Source organism: Mobula hypostoma, chromosome 23 (genome assembly GCF_963921235.1).
Source record: "Mobula hypostoma chromosome 23, sMobHyp1.1, whole genome shotgun sequence".
Lineage (NCBI taxonomy): Eukaryota > Metazoa > Chordata > Chondrichthyes > Myliobatiformes > Myliobatidae > Mobula > Mobula hypostoma.
This window is the reverse complement of record NC_086119.1, coordinates 56,049,168-56,073,679: the sequence shown is the minus strand read 5'-3', so window position 1 is coordinate 56,073,679 and position 24,512 is coordinate 56,049,168. Positions and strand designations below refer to the sequence as shown.

The following is a 24,512-nucleotide window of genomic DNA, read 5'->3' as shown; positions in this document are numbered from 1 at the left end:
ATTTGTGTGTGTGTGTGTGTGTGTGTGTGTGTGTGTGTGTGTGTGTGTGTATGACTATACACTACCTGGAGAATCATTTTCTTGGAGGTATTCACAGTAGAACAAAGAAATACAACAGAATCAATGAAAAACTGCACACAAAGACTGACTAAACAATCAATCTGCAAAAGGGGACAAACTGTGCAAATACTAAATAAATAAATAAACAAACACCGAGAACAAGTAGAGCCCACGAAACGGAGTCCTTAGGTTGTTGAATGAGTTCATTGTTGAGGTGATTGAAGTTATCCATGCTGGTTCAGGAGCCTAATAGTTGAACTGCTCCTGAACCTGGTTGTGTGGGGCCCAAGGCTTCTTCAGGCTCTGACAAGGTACCCCATGGGAAAACAATACAAAAGGTTAGAGCGCCTACTAAGGAATAGGAGATATAGAAGGGAATTGAGGATATTTTTGCTTTCATTGCAGGCAGCTGAGAAAACAGTTCTCATGCAATGGCGAATTGGTGTTTCAGGAAAAAGTAAAGCACATAAAGCAGTACACACTGGAGTTATAATGCACAGACAGGAAACCAGCGACAAGAAGAATTGTCCAGCAGTGTTTGCTTAATATAAATTATATAATATTTCAGTCATACAATAAACAACAACAGTATGTATTATAGGTCAGATAGCAGAGACCCTTCAGCACACCCTGTGAAAGCTGATTTGTCAGGTCTCTTTATTTGTCAGAATTTGTCTCTTTACCTACTCCTACCCATGTCTGTAATACCCATCCCAAGGCCACAGCTGCAAGCCATCTCAACTCCCCTTCCCATTCCTACAGCAACAGTCTTTTCTGCTGCCAGGGTGAGGCCCAACCCATCTATGTTCCTTCCCACACCCCTTCTCCTCCAGTCCTCCCAGTTTTGTTCCCTTTCCCATATGCCCTTTCTTGCTCACCTTAAGCTATTTTGTCCCCTCTCCCTGCTGGTTCCATCCACCCACACACAAGATGCTTCCATAGCCATTTACTCCCTGTACACTCAAAACTGTGTGGTCAGATTCTGCTCTAACTCAATCTACAGGTTTGCAGATAAAACACTACAGCACAACAACAGGTCCTTTGGCCTTTCTAGTCTTTGATGAACTACTAATCTGCCCAGTCCCATCGTCCTGCAGCCTCTATACCCCTCCCATTGATTTACCTATCCAAATTTCTCTTAAATATTGAAGTTGAATCAGAATCCCTGAAGATTAACTTGCAGGGAGTCAGTGGATGCAGGGAAGACAAATACAATGTCAGAATTCATTTTGAGAGGTCGACAATGTAAAAGCAAGGAAATAATGTTGAGGCTTTATAAGGGATTGGTGAGACCACATTTGGAGTATTATGAGCAGTTTGGGGCCCCTTATCTAAGAAAGGATGTGCTGGCATTGGAGGGGTTCCCAGGAGGTTCACGGGAATGATCCCAGGAATGATAGGGTTCTGGGTTCAGCGTTTGCTGGAGTTCAGAAGAGGGGGGAGGGGTTCTCATTGAAACCTATCAAATATGGAAAGGCCTCAAGTGGACATGGATGTTTACTATAGTGGGGAAGTATAGATCCAGAAGGCACAACCTCAGAATAGGATTTCCCTTTACAAAATCAACGATGAAAAATTTCTTGGTGAACCTGTGGAATTCATTGCCACAGTCAGCTATGGAGGCTAAATAACTGGCTGCATTTAAAGTGGAGGTTGATAGGTTATTAGTGTAAGGGGGTTTCGACTTTTATGTTACTGCGGAGGCTAATTAAAATGGTGCCTTTGTTATGTTAATCTGGGGAATGTGGCTTTGTTGTGTTAAACGCTGAGAAAGTTTGCGCTAGCAGCTTGATTTGGTTTAGAGTGTGATAAGAGGGCACTATTAACCAATTGGGATAGTTGTTATGGTTTTGGTGTATTTGAAGATACTGTATGCGCAGGGTTTTGGGGGAGAAGGTGGGAGAGCGAGACAGAGGATGGATGAGGTGCTGTGATGTCCGCTAACGGGGTCGGACCCCGAGGAGAGCGTTCGGCGAGGAGACGGAGACGGACTGGGGTGGAGCGTCTGGTCGACCACCGTTGTTGGTCCCAGGCGGCCGGTCGAGGTGGTCCGAGGGGTCGCAGGGTGAAGAAGAAGGTCCTTGAGCTCCAACTGTTTTGTGCACGAAGAGATTGAACTTTGATAAGTGTGGTGCCTTTTATTTTCCTTTTATATTTTATTCTCTCTTAATTATATAATTCCAGTAATATCTATAAACTGTAAATCATTTAATCGTATCTGGTGTATTGTCTGTTATTTGGGCGGGGTGGGGTACCTCACACAGCATCCACACAAACTATTACCCAGTTTGGCGGGGCCGAGGCTGTTTCCCTAGACAGTGAGCCGAGCGACCCTGAGGGTGGCCAGGGGGGCTACATTGTGTGGGCTTTGTCCGGGATTGAGTCTGCTGGTATGCTGTGTGGGTGCCCTGTTTAAATCTGTAATGTGTGTCTCTGTGGGTTATTTGCTGGTGATTGCTGTATGTGTTGCGGGTGCGGTCTTTGTTCTAGTTCAGGCTGGCATTGACGAGCTGGAGGTGGCACTCAGGGCTGTCCATGCGGTTGGGAGAGAGAGGAAAGAGTGGTCTGATTTGGAGGTAGGGTCTGCGAATAAATGTTCTAGCTCTGGCAGGCTCCGCCTGGCACTTGGGATAGTGTCCACCCCAAGAGGGGCGGAGGTGTGCGAGACGTGGGCGGAGCGGATCTCGCAGTTGTTAGATGAGTGGCAGTGCTCGGTTGAGGGAGAGCGACAGGGATTGGTTGAAAGTTTGAGTAGGCGGGCTGGTGACGGTGTTAGAACTGTCAGGTTCACTTACACTGTAGTGACAGCTGTCAGCTATTTGAAAGAGGGGGGGAAAGTTTTCAGTGCGTCTTCTCTGGCTAGGAGGGCAGCTAAATTGCTTGCAGTGCCAGGGGGTTCACTGAAGGGGATCAGCCCCTCATTCAGTTGTTCAGCTGATCAGAGAGGTGTCGGGAAACTTAGTGGAGGCCCAGTGGGGGAACGGCTTGGGGTCTCTGGGGAAGCACGTTCCCAGCAATGTACCAAGAAACTTCCAAAAGGAAAAGACCCTATTCCTGAAGGCTTAGAGGGACCACACCCCAGGGTGTCGCTATGGATAGAGGGAAGCAATGCTAAAGCTATCCTCGACCCCGGGGCACAGATCAAGTTGTTGTACAGTTCATTTAACAACTGGTGTCTGAAGCATTTATCCTTGACAACCGCAAGGGCACCAGAGACTTTGGGTACTAGTGGCAGTAGTTACCCAGAAGACGATGATTGGTTAATGACCCTGGAGTTCATGGGGGCATTGTCTGGGCACCCAGCGTGTCGAGTTGCTTCTGAGGACGTGTGTAGCAGCCTTGAGCCGGTACCAAATTTAAACAAGACCCAGCGGTGGTACGGCTTGGGGTAAGTAGCTGAGGGTGAGACCCTCTTAGTAGATGCTCCGAACTACCACGAGGGAGGGGAGTTGACCGCTGAAGATACCTCAGTGAGAGAGAGGTCACGGAAACTGGACCCTAGCGGCGTGGAAGATGTTGGCAGCGTGTGTGTAGATTATGCGATGTGGTTTAATGTGCTGTATCTGAGGAGTGGATGTTGCCAGATCCACTGAGGAGTGTGGCTGTTGAGCCGAAGACAGCCGTTATTAGTTCCCTGGGATTATTCCAATCCGAAAAGATGCCCAAGGGCATATCCGGAGCCCCTGCATCCTTCCCGCGGGGCATGAGGAAGACCATGGAGGAAGTGAAGGTGTGTGGTGTGGAGTTTTGACATATGTGGATGACCGCCTGGAGCTTGGATTCACCTGGGGGGACTATGAGGCGAGGCGAGTGGCTGAGCCCGGGTGACCGAAGCGAAGTATCAAATGTGGAGGGTTTTTGGCCGGAGGAGTTTGGTGCAATGTGAGGAAAATGACCCGACATACCAGTTGAACTTCCTGGTGTTGGAACAGACGGTGGTGGACTGGGGGATGGAAACCCAGGTCGTCAATCTGAATGAGTCACAGGGAAGAGAGGGGATTTGCACCACACTGCAGTCATGTACTGATGAACTAATCCAGCGAGAAGAAACCATGACCCACCTTCGAAGGGATCAGCAGAAACTCAAGACGTCGATTCAGAACAGATTGGAAGACTTACAAGTTGGGAAAGATCAAGGAAGTGTTCTGACTAAGGTCAACAGAAAATCGAGAGCCCAGGGAGGGGAGTTTGACTACACTCCCGAGGAGGTGAAGAAATGGAGGACAGATCTGGGAAAAGGGTGGCGGAGGCTTGAAAGGAACCTGAAGGTGACTATCACTAGTTTAAATGAAGTGGAAAAACTGAACGTTGACCTGGAAGACGTCCTCAGGAAGAAACAACCGGAGGCTGAACATTCTTTAACTGCTGCTTCTCAGGTCAGGGTGGAAGAAGCTGGTGGGGTAACTGCGTCCCAGATTGAGATGGCCAGGAACCCTGAGTCAGAACTGCGGAGGCTGTGGTGAGAGTTGAAGGAGTCCCCGAAGAAGCTGACGTCTCGACTGCAGGAGGCTGAGGGGGTAGCCCCGGCTAAATGTTTCAGTTTGGAGAAACTTAAACAGCAGATACCGATCGAGGAAATGAGGAAGGATACAGATTCGAATGATGATGTGCTGCGCATGTGGTACATGCTGCCTTTCGCTAACTTCCCCGTGATTGAGGAAGAGACCTTTGGCCCTTCTCCCACTGAGTCAGGTGTAGTGGGGAGGGCTAACTGTGGGCAGTCCGAATTGCGGCAGGATTGGGAAGAAGGAGAGGCAGGGCCCCAGACACGGGACAGGGGGCTCTGAGCTGTAGTGGTGTCTAAGTGAGAGAGGAGTTGGCAAGCAGGCCCGAGGTATCCCTAGTAGTGTCTGAGCCTTTTGGGTTTAGGTGAGGGGGTACGTAGGTCTCGGAGGGTTAAGAAGCTCCCAGATAGGTTGGCCTATGTAGCACCCGTGGGACGGGAGTAATGTCCACTGTTTGGGGAGCACTGTCACTGTGTGTATCTGTGTATGTGTGTGTTGTGTGTCTGCAGGACTGGTTGGCGAGTTATTTAGAAGTCATGAGGGCATGACTTTATTTGGTGGGGGGAGAGTATAAGGGGGTTTCGACTTTTATGTTACTGCGGAGGCTAATTAAAATGGCATCTTTGTTATGTTAATCTGGGGAATGCAGCTTTGTTGTGTTAAATGCTGAGAAAGTTTGCGCTAGCAGCTTGTTTTAGTTTAGAGTGTGATAAGAGGCTGCTATTAACCAATTGGGATAGTTGTTATGGTTTTGGTGTATCTGAAGATACTGTATGCGCGGGGTTTTGGGGGAGAAGGCAGGAGAGCGAGACAGAGGATGGATGAGGTGCTGTGATGTCCGCTAACGGGATCGGACCCCAAGCGGGACGTTCGGCGAGGAGATGGAGACGGACTAGGGTGGAGCGTCTGGTCGACCACCGTTGTTGGTCCCAGGCGGCCGGTCGAGGTGGTCCGAGGGGTCGCAGGGTGAAGAAGGAGGTCCTTGAGCTCCAACTGTTTGTGCACGAAGAGATTGAACTTTGATAAGTGTGGCGCCTTTTAGAAACATAGAAACATAGAAAATAGGTGCAGGAGTAGGCCATTCGGCCCCTCGAGCCTGCACCGCCATTTATTATGATCATGGCTGATCATCCAACTCAGAACCCAGCCTTCCCTCCATACCCCCTGACCCCTGTAGCCACAAGGGCCATATCTAACTCCCTCTTAAACATAGCCAATGAACTGGCCTCAACAGTTTGCTGTGGCAGAGAATTCCACAGATTCACCACTCTCTGTGTGGAGAAGTTTTTCCTAATCTCGGTCCTAAAAGGCTTCCGCTCTATCCTCAAACTGTGACCCCTCGTTCTGGACCTCCCCAACATCGGGAACAATCTTCCCGCATCAAGCCTGTCCAATCCCTTTAGGATCTTATACGTTTCAATCAGATCCCCCCTCAAACTTCTAAATTCCAACGAGTACAAGCCCAGTTCATCCAGTCTTTCTTCATATGAAAGACCTGCCATCCCAGGAATCAATCTGGTGAACCTTCTTTGTACTCCCTCTATGGCAAAGATGTCTTTCCTCAGATTAGGAGACCAAAACTGCACACAATACTCCAGGTGTGGTCTCACCAAGGCCTTGTACAACTGCAGTAGTACCTCCCTGCTCCTGTACTCGAATCCTCTCGCTATAAATGCCAGCATACCGTTCGCCTTTTTCACCGCCTGCTGTACCTGCATGCCCACTTTCAATGACTGGTGTATAATGACACCCAGGTCTCGTTGCACCTCCCCTTTTCCTAATCGGCCACCATTCAGATAATAATCTGTTTTCCTATTTTTGCCACCAAAGTGGATAACTTCACATTTATCCACATTAAATTGCATCTGCCATGAGTTTGCCCACTCACCCAACCTATCCAAGTCACCCTGCATCCTCTTAGCATCCTCCTCACTGCTAACACTGCCACCCAGCTTCGTGTCATCCGCAAACTTGGAGATGCTGCATTTAATTCCCTCATCCAAGTCATTAATATATATTGTAAACAACTGGGGTCCCAGCACTGAGCCTTGCGGTACCCCACTAGTCACCGCCTGCCATTCTGAAAAGGTCCCGTTTATTCCCACTCTTTGCTTCCTGTCTGCTGACCAATTCTCCACCCACACCAATACCTTACCCCCAATACCGTGTGCTTTAAGTTTGCACACTAATCTCCTGTGTGGGACCTTGTCAAAAGCCTTTTGAAAATCCAAATATACCACATCCACTGGTTCTCCCCTATCCACTCTACTAGTTACATCCTCAAAAAATTCTATGAGATTCGTCAGACATGATTTTCCTTTCACAAATCCATGCTGACTTTGTCCGATCATTTCACCGCTTTCCAAATGTGCTGTTATCACATCCTTGATAACTGACTCCTTTTTATTTTATTTTCCTTTTATATTTTATTCTCTCTTAATTATATAGTTCCAGTAATATCTATAAACTGTAAATCATTTAATCGTATCTGGTGTATTGTCTGTTATTTGGGCGGGGTGGGGTACCTCACACAGCATCCACACAAACTATTACCCAGTTTGGCGGGGCCGAGGGCTGTTTCCCTAGACGACAGCGAGCCGAGCGACCCTGAGGGTGACCAAGGGGGGGGCTACATTAGTAAGGGTATCAAAGGTTACAGGGAGAAGGCAAGAGAATGGGGTTTAGAAGGATAATAAGTCAGCCACAATGGAATGGCGGAGCCGAATCAATGGGCCAAATGGCCTTATTTTGCTCAAATGTCTTAAGGTCTTACGATACCACTGTATTGGACATACCTCAAATAACGATGAGTACGAGAATAACCAGTGAAGGCACCTAGAGCCTAGAGGCATGGTGTCATGACAACAACCTGTCCCTCAATGTCAGCAAAACAAAAGAACTGGTTATTGACTTTAAGAAGGGGGGCAATGCACATGATCTAAAATACATCAATGGTGCTGAGGTTGAAAGGTTTGAGAGCTGCAAGTTCCTAGGTATGAATATCACAAATAGACTGTCCTGATCCAAACATATCGATACCATCACTGAGAAAGCCCACCAATGCCTCTACTTGTCATAGCTACGGACTCTGCAGCACAGTAGATTCGGTAATTGCACTCCTGAATATGCACATGTCAGCTAATTATTATTTTACTATGGCTGCATTTAACTCCCTTCTTTTCATTGTAGTGCTTGTTCAGACTTGAACAAAGCACAGCAACGTTATGCTGCCTGCTTGCATTCGGCCCTTGCCTAAGAAAAGTGAACTATCAAGTCGACTGACGCTGAGGACCGGCAGTATTTGTTTTCTGTTTAAATACTCCTTTCAACCGTGGTGTTGGCATCTAGTTTTCCTTTTGAGAATTTAGTTAATGACCCTGATAGGCCCAGCGTTTATTGTCAACAACAGGAATTCTGCAGATGATGGAAATTCAAGCAACACACATCAAAGTTGCTGGTGAACGCAGCAGGCCAGGCAGCAACTCTAGGAAGAGGTACAGTCGACGTTTCGGGCCGAGACCCTTCGTCAGGACTAACTGAAGGAAGAGTTAGTAAGAGATTTGAAAGTGGGAGGGGGAGGGGGAGATCCAAAATGATAGGAGAAGACAGGAGGGGGAGGGATGGAGCCAAGAGCTGGACAGGTGATTGGCAAAGAGGATACGAGAGGATCATGGGACAGGAGGTCCGGGGAGAAAGACGGGGGTTGGGGGGAACCAGAGGATGGGCAAGGAGTATAGTCAGAGGGACAGAGGGAGAAAAAGAGTGAGAGAAAGAATGTGTGTATAAAAAAAAATAACAGATGGGGTACGAGGGGGAGGTGGGGCATTAGCAGAAGTTAGAGAAGTCGATGTTCATGCCATCAGGTTGGAGGCTACCCAGACAGAATATAAGGTGTTGTTCCACCAACCTGAGTGTGGCTTCATCTTTACAGTAGAGGAGGCCGTGGATAGACCTGTCAGAATGGGAATGGGATGTGGAATTAAAATGTGTGGCCACTGGGAGATCCTGCTTTCTCTGGCGGACAGAGCGTAGGTGTTCAGTAAAGCGGTCTCCCAGTCTGCGTCGGGTCTCGCTAATATATAGAAGGCCACATCGGGAGCACCGGACGCAGTATATCACCCCAGTCGACTCACAGGTGAAGTGTCGCCTCACCTAGAAGGACTGTTTGGGGCCCTGAATGGTGGTAACAGAGGAAGTGTAAGGGCATGTGTAGCACTTGTTCCCCTTACAAGGATAAGTGCCAGGAGGGAGATCAGTGGGGAGGGATGGGGAGGACGAATGGACAAGGGAGTCGCGTAGGGAGCGATCCCTGCGGAAAGCGGGGGGGTGGGGTGGAGGGAAAGATGTGCTTAGTGGTGGGATCCCGTTGGAGGTGGCGGAAGTTACGGAGAATAATATGTTGGACCCGGAGGCTGGTGGGGTGGTAGGTGAGGACCAGGGGAACCCTGTTCCTAGTGGGGTAGCAGGAGGATGGAGTGAGAGCAGATGTACGTGAAATGGGGGAGATGCGTTTGAGAGCAGAGTTGATAGTGGAGGAAGGGAAGTACTTTCTTTAAAAAAGGAGGACATCTCCCTTGTCCTGGAATGAAAAGCCTCATCCTGAGAGCAGATGCGGCGGAGACGGAGGAATTGTGAGAAGGGGATGGCATTTTTGCAAGAGACAGGGTGAGAAGAGGAATAGTCCAGATAGCTGTGAGAGTCAGTAGGCTTTTAGTAGACATCAGTGGATAAGCTGTCTCCAGAGACAGAGACAGAAAGATCTAGAAAGGGGAGGGAGGTATCGGAAATGGACCAGCTAAACTTGAGGGCAGGGTGAAAGTTGGAGGCAAAGTTAATGAAGTCAACGAGCTCAGCATGCGTGCAGGAAGCAGCGCCAATGCAGTCGTCGATGTAGCGAAGGAAAAGTGGGGGACAGATACCAGAATAGGCACGGAACATAGATTGTTCCACAAACCCAACAAAAAGGCAGGCATAGCTAGGACCCATACGGGTGCCCAAAGCTACACCTTTAGTTTAGAGGAAGTGGGAGGAGCCAAAGGAGAAATTATTAAGAGTAAGGACTAATTCCGCTAGACGGAGCAGAGTGGCGGTAGAGGGGAACTGATTAGGTCTAGAATCCAAAAAGAAGCGGACAGCTTTGAGACCTTCCTGATGGGGGATGGAAGTATCTAGGGACTGGACATCCATGGCGAAAATAAAGTGGTGGGGGCCAGGGAACTTAAAATCATCGAAAAGTTCTCAAACGCATCTCCCCCATTTCACGTACATCTGCTCTCACTCCATCCTCCCGCCACCCCACTAGGAATAGGGTTCCCCTGGTCCTCACTTACCACCCCACCAGCCTCCGGGTCCAACATATTATTCTCCGTAACTTCCGCCACCTCCAATGGGATCCTACCACTAAGCACATCTTTCCCTCCCCCACTTCCTCTGCTTTCTGCAGGGATCGCTCCCTACACGACTCCCTTGTCCATTCGTCCCCCCCATCCCTCCCCACTGATCTCCCTCCTGGCACTTATCCTTGTAAGGGGAACAAGTGCTACACATGCCCTTACACTTCCTCCCTTACCACCATTCAGGGCCCCAAACAGTCCTTCTAGGTGAGGCGACACTTCACCTGTGAGTCGGCTGGGGTGATATACTGCGTTCGGTGCTCCCGATGTGGCCTTCTATATATTGGTGAGACCCGACACAGACTGGGAGACCGCTTTACTGAACACCTACGCTCTGTCCATCAGAGAAAGCAGGATCTCCCAGTGGCCACACATTTTAATTCCACATCCCATTCCCATTCTGACATGTCTATCCATGGCCTCCTCTACTGTAAAGATGAAGCCACACTCAGGTTGGAGGAACAACACCTTATATTCCATCTGGCTAGCCTCCAACCTGATGGCATGAACATCGACTTCTCTAACTTCTGCTAATGCCCCACCTCCCCCTCATACCCCATCTGTTATTTGTTTTATACACACATTCTTTCTCTCACTCTCCTTTTTCTCCCTCTGTCCCTCTGACTATACCCCTTGCCCATCCTCTGGTTCCCCCCCGCCCCCCCCTCCGTCTTTCTCCCTGGGCCTCCTGTCCCATGATCCTCTCGTATCCCCTTTTGCCAATCACCTGTCCAGCTCTCGGCTCCATCCCTCCCCCTCCTGTCTTCTCCTATCATTTTGGATCTCCTCCTCCCCCTCCCACTTTCAAATGTCTTACCCTGACAAAGGGTCTCGGCCTGAAACGTCGACTGTACCTCTTCCTAGAGATGCTGCCTGGCCTGCTGCGTTCACCAGCAACTTTGATGTGTGTTGCTCCAGCGTTTATTGTTTTATTTTCCCTTTAAATACTGTCTGCATTAAAGTCTGTGAACTATCAACCTGCTTCAGTGTCTCTCTCCCCACACTTGGGCCGTGAGACAGAACAGCTGGCATTAGCCTTGAGATCCTTTGGTCAGGTAGGGGACAAGCTACAGGCAATTGAATCTGTTGTGAGTGAAATTACTGAGGCAATGAGGTAGATAATCTTGTGCCAACAAGCCCAGTATCATCTCGAGGAACAGGTACCATCCTTCGTAACAACTGCCCAGCAGCTCACCGCAGACAATCGGAGTTAGATGTCTGTGATTCCGTTCCATGAACACACTGCTGACAGCAATTAGTGTTCTTGCCAATGCAATTCAGCACCCTCCGGCCACCTCAGTACCACTCCCAGCATCTCACAGATCCTCCTTTTCTGCTGCCCCCACAACCTCTGCCACTATTGCTCCCTCTCCCGCCCCCCCGGTCCAGAACTGATTCCTGCTTTCGGACCATCACAGACTCCAGCGTCTGTAGAAGAACCAAATATTCCACCACTGGGCAGATACTCTGGTGAACCCAATGGCTGCAAAAATGTTATTACCCAATGCGAGCTGACATTCCGAGCCCAGCCTGGTCATTTTGATGATGATGCGCGAAAACTCGCGTACATGGTCAATCTCCGAGATGGACCTCCACTCAGCCTGTTCAACGCCGGATACCCTGCAGCCCAGTCGATCCGGCATTTCATTGCAGAGTTAAGCAGGGTTTTTGTCCTTCCAGTATGGGGTCAGGAGGCTGCCCACTGACTCCTGGACATGCGCCAAGCCCAAGGGACAGTAAGGGACTATGCAGTCAAATTCTGCACACTTGCAGTAGAGACGGGATGGAATGAGAGAATTCTCATCACTGCCTTACAGCGTGGACTGAACGCAAGAGTCCAACACAAGATTGCTGCGTGGGACAAGCAGGGTAGGCTGGATGATCTGATTAATCTGGCTACTCGTGTTGACGACTGGGTAACTGAGTAGCACAGAGAAAGAATGGCTCAAGCTTCCTACTCGCCTTCTAATCACCATCTTTCCTTGCCCTTGCCCTCATCATCCAGCACCTAGTCCACAGGGAAGCCTGTGCAAGTGAGGCACATGTGCCTGGCCTGTCTCAGGAGGAATGAAAGTGGCACAGGAGTACAGGTTCCCACCTCTATTGTGGATCAATTTTCCATGGCTGCCCACTTCATTGCCTTCCCTAAGCCTCCGTCGGCTTGTGAGACTGCTACACTCATGGTTCAATATGTGTTCAGGCTCCAAAGCTTCCCTCAAGACATAATGTCAGATTGTGGGCCACAGTTTACTTCCCGATTTTGAAAGGCCTTCTGCTCTCTTGTAGGACCCACGGCCAGCCTCTTGTCTGGTTTCTACCACCAAACCAATGGCCAGACTGAGACTGAACCAGGAGTTGGAGACAACCCTGTACTGCCTTGCCTCTTGCAACTCCATGTCCTGGAGCTCCCAATTGGTTTGGGCAGAGATCGCCCACAATAACCTCCAGTCGTCCTCCATGGGTAAGTCTCACTTTGAGTGCCAGAAGGGATTCTACACACCGCTGTTCCCTGACCAGGAGATCGATGTAGGAGTTCCTGCTGCTGAAGAGCTGATCTAGCACTACAAGCGCACCTAGAACCTAGCCTGGGCTTCTCTGCTGTGCACACAGAGACAACATGCCCAGCAGGCTGATCAGTTCTGCTGACAGGTCTGGCCTTTCAAGCCAGGGCAGGAGGTCTGGTTGGCATCAAGGTATCTTCCCCTGAAGGTTAAGAGCTGCAAATTGGCTCCACGCTAAGCAGGGCCATTTGTAGTGGAAAAGGCTATCAACAAGGTCTCATATAATTTGCTTCTGCCAGCATTAATGAAGGTCCACCCAGTATTCCATGTTTCCCAGCTCAAAGCAGTTACTACCTCTCCCCTGGCCTCAGTCACCCCTCCTCCGCTTGGTAGGTGGTTTCCAGGTCTATACTGTGTACCGCCTCATCACTAGTGATGTGTTAACGTCCAGTACCTTGTGGATTGGGAAAGGTATGGTCCTGAAGAACATTCTTGGATCCCGGCGAAGGACATCTGGGACAAGTTGCTAATCTAGGACTTCCAGCAGATACAGGTCTGTGACGTCTCAGGTGCTGTGCCTAGGGAAGGGGGCCTTGCCACAACCACGGACTCAGCTGCGCAGTAGATTTGGCAATTGTGCTCGTGAATAGGCATGTTTCAGCTAATTATTATTTCATTGTGATGGTAATTAACTCCATTTTCACCGTAGCACTCAGCCTTGCCTGAGAAAAGTAGACTATTGAGTTGACTGACGCTGAGGACCAGTGGTATTTGTTTAATATTCAGATGTTCCTTTCAGCTGTGATGTTGGCATCCAGTTTTCCATTTGAGAGATTAGTTAATGGCCCTGTTTGGCCTAGTGCTTCTTGTTTTCTTTTCCCTTGAAAACTGTTCACATGAAATTCTGTGAACTATCGACTCGTTTTAGTGTCTCTCTCTCTCTCCACACTTGGGCCATATCCAAACGGACTGACACTACTTCTCAGGAGGCTAAAGAAATTTGGCATGACTCCTTTGATTCTCACCAAGTTTTATCGCTGTACCAAACAAAGCATCCTATCTGAATGCATCAGAGCATGGTATGGCAACTGCTCTGCCTGTCACTGCAAGACACAGTTCAACACAGTATGGAAACCATCCTCCTCTCATTGAACTATACTTCTGGATGCCTTGGTAAAGAAGTCAGCATAATCAAACACCCACCACCCCAGACATTCACCTCTCACTAATCCTTTCAATAACTTCCCTATCACTGATGTTACTTTTAATGACCTGTAGTTACCAGGCTTATCCCTGCAGCTCTTCTTGCATTTGATAAGACCATAAGATATTGGATCAGAAGTAAGCCATTCAGCCCATCGAGTCTGCTCCACCATGCAATCATGGGCTGATCCAATTCTTCCCCACTCCCCTGCCTTCTCCCCACATCTTTTGATGCCCTGGCTAATCAAGAACCTATCTATCTCTGCCTTAAATGTACCCAATGACTTGGCCTCCACAGCCACTCGTGGCAACAAATTCCACAGATTTACCACCCCCTGACTAAAGTAATTGCTCTGCATCTCTGTTCTAAATGGACGCTTTTTAATACTGAAGTTGTGCCCTCTTGTCCTAGACGCCCTACCATAGGAAATAACTTTGTCATATCTAATCTGTTCAGGCCTTTGAACATTCGGAATGTTTCTATGAGATCCCCCTCATTCTCTTTATCTGCCAGTGACATTTAATGGCTCCTCTTTGCCTCCTAATTTATGCTTCTGCCTACACTCTCTATACTCCTGAAGGGTCTCCTGTTTTCATTGCTACAAATCGTCCGTATACTTTGTTGTTTTCTTATCAATCAACATAGAACAACATTGTCAGAAATCAGTTTTTGTAAGACAAGAAGAAAGCATTCCTTGTGACTTACCAATTCCCTCAGCAAAGTTAGGGTACAACTCATCTGTGAAAAGAGGCTCTGGTAGCTCTCGGAAATAAAGTTTTAACGTTCCCGCAATGGCATTAACATCCATTTCACTCATCATCACAGAGACATCTTTATTATCTGTAATACATGACATATTTAAATACAGTTAAAGATAACAACTAATCTGAACACGAATGCATGAACTGAACACAGATGGGACCAAGACAACAATAAATAAACATAAATCTATACTCTGAACGTGTCCTGTTAATGATTAAGGAGAAGGCAGGTAAACTGAATATGGATAAATAGCTTGACAATGGATAAACAAAAGAAGGATAAACAATCCGCTAATCAATAAACTGTAGATACTGGAAATCTGAAATAAAACCAGAAAATGTAGGTCACGTTCAACAAGCAACTGCAGAACACACACAACTGCATCGTTGCAGAGAACTTAAGGAAGGAATAGAGGCAAGGTGAATATTTCAAGGTTACCCTGGTAATAAGCTGCTGATGAAGCCATATAGTTGATGGGTTACTGAGGACAGGTGAAAAGACAATCTACTGTAGAGACATAAGCGACTTTTAAGGAAGTAGAGATACTGTTGTACCTTCTTTATGATGGCACTTATGTATTGGTCCCAGGACAAATCTTCTGATATGACAATGCCAAGGAATTTAAAGTTACTGACTCTCTCCACTTCCAGTTCCTTAATGAGGACTGGCTCATGGATCCCTGGTTTCTTCCTCCTGTAGTCAATAATCAACACTTGGGTTTTGCTGACATTGAGTGAGAGGTTAGTGCTGTAGCACTATTCAACCAGATTTTCAATCTCCTTCCTATAAGCTGATTTGTTACCACTTTGATTTGTTCAACAACAGTAGTGTTGTCAGAAAATTTAAATATGGCATTGGAGCTGTACTTAGCCACAAAGTTATAGAAATAAAGTGAGGGTCTAAGCATACAGTCTTGTGGTTCCCCTGTATTGATGGTGACTGTGGAGGAGACGCTGTTGCCAAGCTGAAATGAGTAGGGTCTGCGAGTGAGGAAACTGAGGATCCAGTTGCATAAGGAGGTACCGAGGCCTAGGTCTTGGAGCTTAGTAATTAGTTTCAAGGAAATGATAGTGTTGAATGCTGAGCTGTAGTCAATGAAGAGCATCTGTCCTGTCCAGGTGTTTCACAGCTGAGTGAAGGGCCAATGAAATGCCATCTGCTGTCAACCTGTTGTGACGGCAGGCAAATTGGAGTGGATCCAGATCACTCCTCAGGCAGGAGTTGAAACGTTTTACGACCAATGCCTCAAAGTACGTCATCACAGTGGATGTGAGTGCTGCTGGATGATGGTCACTGAGGCAGGCTACCACGTTCTTCTTGGCCACTGGTATGATTGAATACTGCTTGAACCTTAGATTGCCAAAGCAAGAGGCTGAAGATGTCAGTATACACCCCAGCGACTCCAGCCAGTTAATTAGCACGGGGGTCTTCCGTACTCAGCCAGGTATGCAGTCTGGGCCAGGTACTTTCCTCTTACATAGGCATCAGAGACTGAAATCGCGGTCATCAGGGGCTGTAGGGATTCATGAAAGTGCCTCCATGTTCTCTAGTCAAAACAAGCATAAAACCATTGAACTCATCTGGGAGAGTGTACGTTGTTTGGTTTTGCTTTACAGGAGGTGATGGCATTCAAGCCCTGCCACAGCTGTTGAGCGTCCTTCCATGATTCAGGTTTAGTCTGGGATTGCCACATTGCATTAAGTCCTTGAAAAGGATGTGAAAGGCACCAGTTTAGGCTGTTTCTTGTTTTTTTAAACATGGCAGTCAATACACCAAGTGTTATCTTGACATGTCTTTGGCGGTATGTAAGCTGCAGTCAGGATCATGGTGCAGAATTTTCTTGGTAAATAGAATGATTGGAACTTAATCAATAGCTGTAGCAGGTCCGAAGGACAAGAGTGAAACAAGACTGCCATATCTAAGCACTTTGATGAGATTATCATGAAGCAGTTGCTGCTGCCTCTGCCCTTTCCTGATGCTGCTGTCCAGTCCATCTGGTAGACCAAGAACCCCTTGGGCTGGAGCACCGTGTCTGGAGTGTGTGGGTAGCAACGTCTCAGTGAAACTGACGATGCAACAATCCCTCATTTCCCTCTGATACAGCAATCATGCCCTTTGCTCCACTACCTTGCTGTCCAGTGACTGTATATTGGCCCGGAGGATGCTAGGGAGCAGAGGACACGTTACCCGTCGCTTCATATGTGTTATGGGTTAAACACGGACAGATAGGACTAGCTTATAAGGGCACTTTGGTTGGCATGGATGAGTTGGGCCAAAGGGCCTGTTTTTGTGCTATATAAGTTCTATAAAAATTACAGAATTTTTTTAAGTAGTTCAGCATCGTGAAGACCAAATTCAAACTGTACAGTTGTTGCGAGAATTTCTAATCAACAGATTCTGCTTTCTTAACTTTCCCTACATCCCTGCTTAAGATCAACTTAATGTATCCATACAGTAGCCTGACCTCAGTGGTTGGGAAGATGTTAGAGTCAATTATTAAGGATGAAGTGATGGAGTACTTGGTGACACAGGACAAGATAGTACAAAGTCAGCATGGTTTCCTTTCGAGAAAATCCTGCCTGACAAACCTGTTGGAATTTGTTGAGGAGATTACAAGTAGGATAGATAAAGGGGAGGCGGTGGATGTTGTACATTTGGACTTCCAGAAGGTCTTTGGCAAGGTGCTACACATGAGGCTGCTTACCAAGTTAAGAGCCCATGGTATTACAGGAAAGTTACTAAAATGGTTAGAGCATTGGCTGATTGGTAGGAGGCAGCGAGTGGGAATAAAAGGATCCTTTTCTGGTTGGCGGCCAGTGACTAGTGGTGTTCCGCAGGGGTCAATGTTGGGACCACTTCTTTTTATACTGTATATAAGTGATTTAGATGATGAAATAGATGGCTTTGTTGCCAAGTTTGCAGATGATACGAAGATTGGTGGAGGGGCAGATAGTGTTGAGGAAACAGGATGCAGAAGGACTTAAGACAGATTAGGAGAATGGGCAAGAAGGTGGCAAATGAAATACAATGTTGGAAAATGCACGGCCATGCACTTTGGTAGTACAAATAAATGTGTGGACTATTTTCTAAACGGGGAGAAGATCCAGGAATCTGAGATATAGAGAGACTTGGAGGTAGAGTCGGAGGTGAGGAAGGCAAATGCAATGTTAGCATTCATTTAAAAGGTCCAGAATACAAGAGCAAGGATGTGATGCTGAAGCTTTATAAGGCACTGGTGAGGCCTCACCTTGAGTATTGTGAACAGTTTTGGGCCCCTCATCTTAAAAAAGATGTGCTGGCATTGGAGAGGGTCCAGAGGAGGTTCACAAGGATGATTCCAGGAATGAAAGGGTTATCATATGAGGAACATTTGATGGCTCTGGGTCTGTACTCACTGGAATTCAGAAGGATAAGTGGGGGATTTCATTGAAAGCTTTCGAATGTTGAAAGGTCTAGACAGAGCAGATGTGAAAGGGATGTTTCCCATGGTGGGAGAGTCTAGGACAAGAGGGCACCGTGTCAGGATAGAGGGGCACTCTTTCAAAACAGAGATGCAGAGAAATTTTTTTGGCCAAAGGGTGGTGAATTTGTGGAATTTATTGCCACAGGCAGCAGTGGAGGCCAGGTCATTGGGTGTATTTAAGGCAGAGATTGATAGGTCCTTGATTGGACATGGCATCAAAGGTTACAGGGAGAAGACCAGGAACTGAGGTTGAGGAGAAGATTTAAAAAAGGATCAGCCATGATTGAATGGCAGAGCAGACTCGATGGGCCAGATGGCCTAATTCTGCTCCTATGTTTTATGGTCTTATGCAGCATTGTGTTTGATTCCACACAATATTTTAAATCTCATTTACAATCAACAGGAAGACAGTGTCCTTGTAACTTTCATTATCCATTTCCATCCCTGTCTCTAAAGTCTTTCCACATCCTTATTTTCACGGCTAAACATGTTGCTCCATCTCATGGTTCAGTTTACCTACACGTTGAGCCATCATTTCTAGCCCTTTCATCCATTCACATCTAAGCCTTTATTGTGAAGCATTGTTATATTTCCTCTGAGAATCAAAAATGGAAATTGTTTAGGACATGTCAGCATATTGTTTACAGTAATACAGCATGGCTATTTTACTCAGATGCCCTGTTCTCCACTTAATTACTTACAGAGTTTATTACACAGAAAATCAATCTCGAGTGCATAGAAATCAAACTGTAGGTATATTATTGAAATATTTTAAATTCAAGCAGCTAGGATCATGTGTAATTACATTATATAGCCACAAGTTGTTCCTTACAATTCCTGAATACTTACTAGCATCGAAAGAAGCTTTGAGGGTCTGAATGTCTGTGGCAACTCCTGATACTCGATAGATTCCAATTTCCTCCATTCCACGCCTTTCAATCTCCTCCACACATTGTCGTACTATGTAAGGCACTTTTGACCTTTCTCGCCTGGTGAAAGGAAACATTGTCTGAACCCAAACATCACCATCTGTTACATTTACATCTCCTGAAAGATTTCAGGAGACCCAAAATTATGTGATTTCTGGAGAAAATGAACCTGCAGAGTCATTTATAAAAGCTTCTTTCTTTTCACAAGATTATTGGGTGGCTAAAGAAAAATTTGATTTTTATGAATCTGATTGTTATTGGCCAATTGTGATTCCATAATTCACAGTCAAAATGACATTATTTGGTTGTTTATCCCAAAGTTGTGCACAAACTTAACATCTGCCGATATTGATGGCACTTCAAAGTAATTCTTTAAAGATGCTATATAATGTATGATTTTACTGCTCGAAGTTATGCATTATTTTGTTTGATTACTTTAAACAATATACTTAAACACCATTAAAATCTTCCATATTTATTTAAAAGATGGAAGTAAAATAATTAAAAATGTCAAGATACGGTTGGGCCTCGGACTTAAAATGGACTAAACGGCTGAAAGTACAAAAGAAGGTGCAGATTCTGAGGTCTGGGAAATGGGCTTAAACATGGTACTCATGGAACACACATCAAAGTTGCTGGTGAACGCAGCAGGCCAGGCAGCATCTATAGGAAGAGGCGCAGTCGACGTTTCAGGCCGAGACCCTTCTCGGCCTGAAACGTCGACTGCGCCTCTTCCTATAGATGCTGCCTGGCCTGCTGCGTTCACCAGCAACTTTGATGTGTGTTGCTTGAATTTCCAGCATCTGCAGAATTCCTGTTGTTTATGGTACTCATGGAGTTCATTGCCAATTCAAAACAAGTCCTTTTACTGCAGTACTCCTTCCCTGACTAAATGCCTTCCAGACGTAGTATTTGTACTTGTGTCGACTACATCCCCTGGCAGCTCATTCCAGACAACCACCACATTATGTGTAAATATTGAACAGTACAGCACAGGAACAGGCTGAACTAATTAAACCAGTAATAAAATGCCTATATACGAAAGTGGATATCAGACTACTGGAAAATTATGAAGTAATGAGAGACAAAGAAATGGCGGACTAACTGAATAAGTATTTCATTTAGAAGATAGCAGCAGTATGCTAGAAATTCTAGATGGTCAGGGAGCAGAAAGCTGTATACAGGTGTCCCCTGCTTTTCGAACGTTCGCTTTACGAAACCTCGCTGTTACGAAAGATCTACATTGGTTACCTGTTTTTGCTAACAGAAGTTGTTTTCACTGTTATGAAAAAAGGCAGCGCGTGCCCCGAGCAGCCAAGCTCCTCCCCCAGAACTGCATTCTCGCCAGCATTGCTTAAACACGTGCCCATGAGCAGCCGTTTGCCAGATGAGTTCTAAGGTATCGGAAAAGCCTAAAAGAACTCGTCAGGATGTTACACTTAGTGTAAAACTAGACATAATTAAGTGTTTTGATCGTGGTGAATGAAGTAAGGACAAAGTGAGTTTGGCTTGTGGAAGTTGACGAAGATATGTTGAAGAGGTTTTGGCATTCCATGACCAAGAACTGATAGATGAAGAGCTGATGCAATTGGAAGAGGAAAGGGTAACAATCAAAACCGAATGCAATAGCGAACAGACCGAAAGTGAAGTCGTCCAGGAACTGAACTTGAAGCAACATGAGATTTTTGCTGCAATGATTGCAGAAAAGTACGACTTTAATTTTGAAAGGGTACGTAGGTTTAGGGCATATTTGCAAGATGGTTTGAGTGCTTGCAAAGAACTGTATGATAGAAAAATGCACGAGGCTAAGCAGTCAAGCATGCTGTCGTTTCTCAAGCCTTCCACATCAGCCATAGCAGACGACGAACCTCGATCTTCAACATTGAGGCAGGCAGACATAGAAGAAGATGACCTGCCTGCCCTGATGGAAACAGACGATGATGAGATGACACCCCAATGTCCCACCACCCCAACATCTGGGTCGCAGAGCGATACATTGCCGTGAAGAATGCAGTGGTAGCCGGGACGCACCCAGCACATCTTTAAGAAAAAAGCTGAAATAAACAAGCTAATTAATTAGGTGCCACCTGGCACGTGATTAATTAGCTTGTTTATTTCGGCTTTTTCCTTAAAGATGTGCTGGGAGCGTCCCAGCTACCTCTGCACCACTGCATGCTTCGCGGATCGGTATCGGTCAGTGGCCTGGAGGTTGGGGACCACTGTACCACACCAACCTCCGACAACTCAGCCTAACACACCATCATCAGTGCGCTCGGCGCTGTCTTTCCGATTCCGGTAAGTGATACTACACTGTATATACATTATTTCTACTTTATATAGGCTGTGTATTTTTATGTGTTATTTGGTGTGATTTGGCAGCTTCCTAACTTAAAGGTTACTGGAGAGAGTGTTTCTGCCGAGAGCGCTTGCCTGAGATTTTCGCTACGGTGGACAGTGCAGCAATGATTGTAGAAAAGAATTTCTACTTTATATAGGCTGTGTATTTATCATATTATTCCTGCTTTTACTATATGTTATTGTTATTTTAGATTTTATGTGTTATTTGGCATGATTTGGTAGGTTATATTTTGGGTCTGCGGACGCTCACAAATTTTTCCCATATAAATAAATGGTAATTGCTTCTTCACTTTACGACATTCTGGCTTACAAACCGTTTCATAGGAACACTTTACCTTCGGATAGCGGGGGAAAACTGTAGTTGCTATTACTAAGGAGAAAGTGCTTGAGAAGCTGAAAGGCTTGAAGGTAAATTAACACTTGAACCAGATGGACTACACCCCTGGTTCTGAAACAGGTAGCTAACAGATTGTGGAGGCATTAGCAGTCATCTTTCAAAAATCACTAGATCCTGGAATGGTTCCAGCGGACTGGAAAATGGCAAATGTCACTCCACTCTTTAAGAAAGGACGGAGGTAAAAGAAAGGAAATGATAGGCCAGTTAGCCTGACTTCAATGGTTGGGAAGATGTTGGAGTCCATTATTAAGGGGAAAGGAATGGAGGGTTATGGGCTGAGTGCAGTTCGTTGGGACTAGGAGAGAGTAAGAGCTCGGCATGGACTAGAAGGGCCGAGATGGCCTGTTTCTGTGTTGTAATGGTTATATGGTTATGGTTAAGTTTTGAGGTACTTGGAAAAAAATCTTGCCTGAAAAATCTGTTGATAAATAGCAGGCAGGATAGACAAAGGAGAATCAGTAGATTTTGTTTGCTTGGATTTTCATAAGGCCTTTGACAAAGTGTTGCATTTGAGGCTGTTAAATAAGATAAGAGCCCATGGTACTACAGGAAAGCTCTAGCGTTGATAGAAGGTTGGCTCACTGGCAAAAGGCAAAGATTTAGAAAGAGGGGGCCTTTTTTTGATTGGCTGCTGGAGATTAGTGGTGTTCTGCAGGGATCGGTGTCGGGACTGCTTCATTTCTCATTATATGCCAATGAATTGGACGAAGGAATTGAAGGCTTTGTGGCCAAGTTTGCAGAGGATCTGTAGGTAAGTGGAGGGGCAGGTAGTCTGCAGAAGGTTTTTAAACAAATTAGGAGAGTGGGCAAAGAAGTTGCAAATGGTATATGTTACAGGGAAATGTATGGTCATACGGTTGGTGGTTAGAAGGAATAAAGGCATATTCCTTTAGAAATCAGAGGTACAGAGGGACTTATGCAGGATTCCCTAAAAGTTAACATGCAAGTTGAGTTGTTGGTAAGGAAGTCAAATTCAATGTTAGCATTCATTTCGAGAGGTCTAGAATATAAGAGCAAGTATGTCATGCTGAGGCTTCATAAAGCATTGGTCAACTTGTATTGTGAACAGTTTTAAGCCCCTCCTCTAAGAAAGAATGTGTTGGCATTGGAGAGGCTCTAGAGAAGGTTCATGAGTGATTCTGGGAATGAAAGGAAGAGCGCTTGTTCTGGGCCTGTACTCGCTGGAGTTTAGAAGAACAAGAGGTGAGATTATTGAAACCTATCAAAAATTGAAAAGCCTAGATAGAGTAGCCATATTTCCTAGTGGGGTAGTCTAGGACCAGAGGGTACAGACTCAGAATAGAGGGACGTCCATTTAGAACAGAGTAGGAATTTCTTTCGTCATAGGATGGTGAAGCTGTGGAGTTTATTGCCACAGATGGCTGTGGAGGCCAAGTCTTTGAGGTATATTTAAACTGGAGGCTGATAGGTTCTTGGTTACTAAGGGAGCTAAAAATTATGGAGAGATGATAGGAGAATGGGATTGAGAGGGCTAATAAATCACCCATGATGGAATGGCAGAGCTTACTCAAAAGAGCTGAATAGCCTAATTCTGCTCCTATATCCTATGGTCTAACTAATTGCTTATGCCCACACAGGTTCGTATCCTTCCATTTTCTGCATATGTGTCTCAGAGTCTCTGAAATGCCTATATTGTATTTGCTTTCACTAAAAGAACTTATCCTTTAGATCGCATTTAATTTCCTCACCTTGAATCTCCCCTGCCCTGTGAAAATGACTCTACCCGTCATAGCTATGCCTTTCATAATTTTATTAACCTCTATTAGGTCACCCCCCAGCCACCTACGTTTCAGTGAGGAAAAAGAAGCCTATTCAATCGCTCCTTGAAACTACAGACGTCCATTTCAGGAAACATCTTGGTGAACCTCTTCTGTACTCTCTCTCTAGTGATTCCACATCTTTCTTGTTGTGTGGTGACCGGAACCGTACACAATATATTCTATATGTTGTTCGCTTACTTTTTTCCATTTGCACCATTTGTTCTTTTCTTATCACGCATTGGGAGTTTGATTTTTTTTTGTAGTATCCCTAGACAACGTTCCCCACTATCTACGATGCCACTGACTTTTGTGTCATCTGCAACTTACTAATCATATCTATATTCTCATTCAGGTAATTTCCATTTCTGACAAATACCAAGACCACAACATTGAACCCTGTGGCACACCAGTTGTTCCAGGATTCCAGTCAGAAGTAATCATTGACTACCATTCCTTCTGCTTAATTTTACCCGGCATACCTCCATCACTCTATATATAAAACTAAACTAATCCTTGCTGCCCACACAAAGTCTGTATCCCTCTGTTCTCTGCATATTCATGTGCCCATTTAAGAGCCTCTTAAATTCTCCTATCTTACTTGTCTCCACCAACACCCCCAGCATCACATTCCACACACTCACCACTCTTTGCACGTGAAAATAAACTGGTATTAGACATTTCAATCCTGCGTGAAAGGTAACAACTCTATCTATGCCTCTAGTACAGTAAGCCTATCTTCTGTTGTAGAGGAAATTGTGATAGATACAAGCACTTGGAAAGGCAGGGATTGATTAGGGACAAGCAGCAAAGCTTTGTGTGGAAGATCATATTTCACAAATTTGATTCGAGTTTATTTCGAAAGTAACCAGGAAGGTTGATGAGGGCAGGATGGTAGTCATGGTCTATACAGACATGGTACATACTGTTCTGCATAGTAGGCTGCTTTGGAAATGTTGATCCCATGGTATAAAGGGAGAGCTAAATAACTGGATACACAATTCTCTTGATGGTAGGAAGCAGAGTGTGATTGTGGAAGTTTTGATTTTTAGACTAAAGGCTTGTGATTAGTGGCATGGTTTGTAAGTTTGCAGATGGCAGTAAAATATGTGGTGTTGTTAGCATTGAAGATGGTTATCAGGAATTACAGATGGATCCTGAT

General features: G+C 45.9%; 1 protein-coding gene across 2 annotated transcripts in view; it reads right to left on the bottom strand.

Annotated features, from left to right (window-relative positions):
• The window catches only part of si:dkey-91m11.5 (PH_BCR_vertebrate and RhoGAP_Bcr domain-containing protein), a 464,892-nt gene that overhangs the window by 36,915 nt on the left and 403,465 nt on the right, over nucleotides 1-24,512 (bottom strand). For both annotated transcript variants that reach the window (XM_063031657.1, XM_063031659.1), the window contains exons 19-20: nucleotides 18,738-18,877; nucleotides 14,369-14,503 (exon numbers count right to left, since the gene is read on the bottom strand). In XM_063031657.1, coding sequence (XP_062887727.1) covers nucleotides 14,369-14,503; nucleotides 18,738-18,877 — 275 coding nt within the window. The remainder of the gene's footprint in view (nucleotides 1-14,368; nucleotides 14,504-18,737; nucleotides 18,878-24,512) is intronic.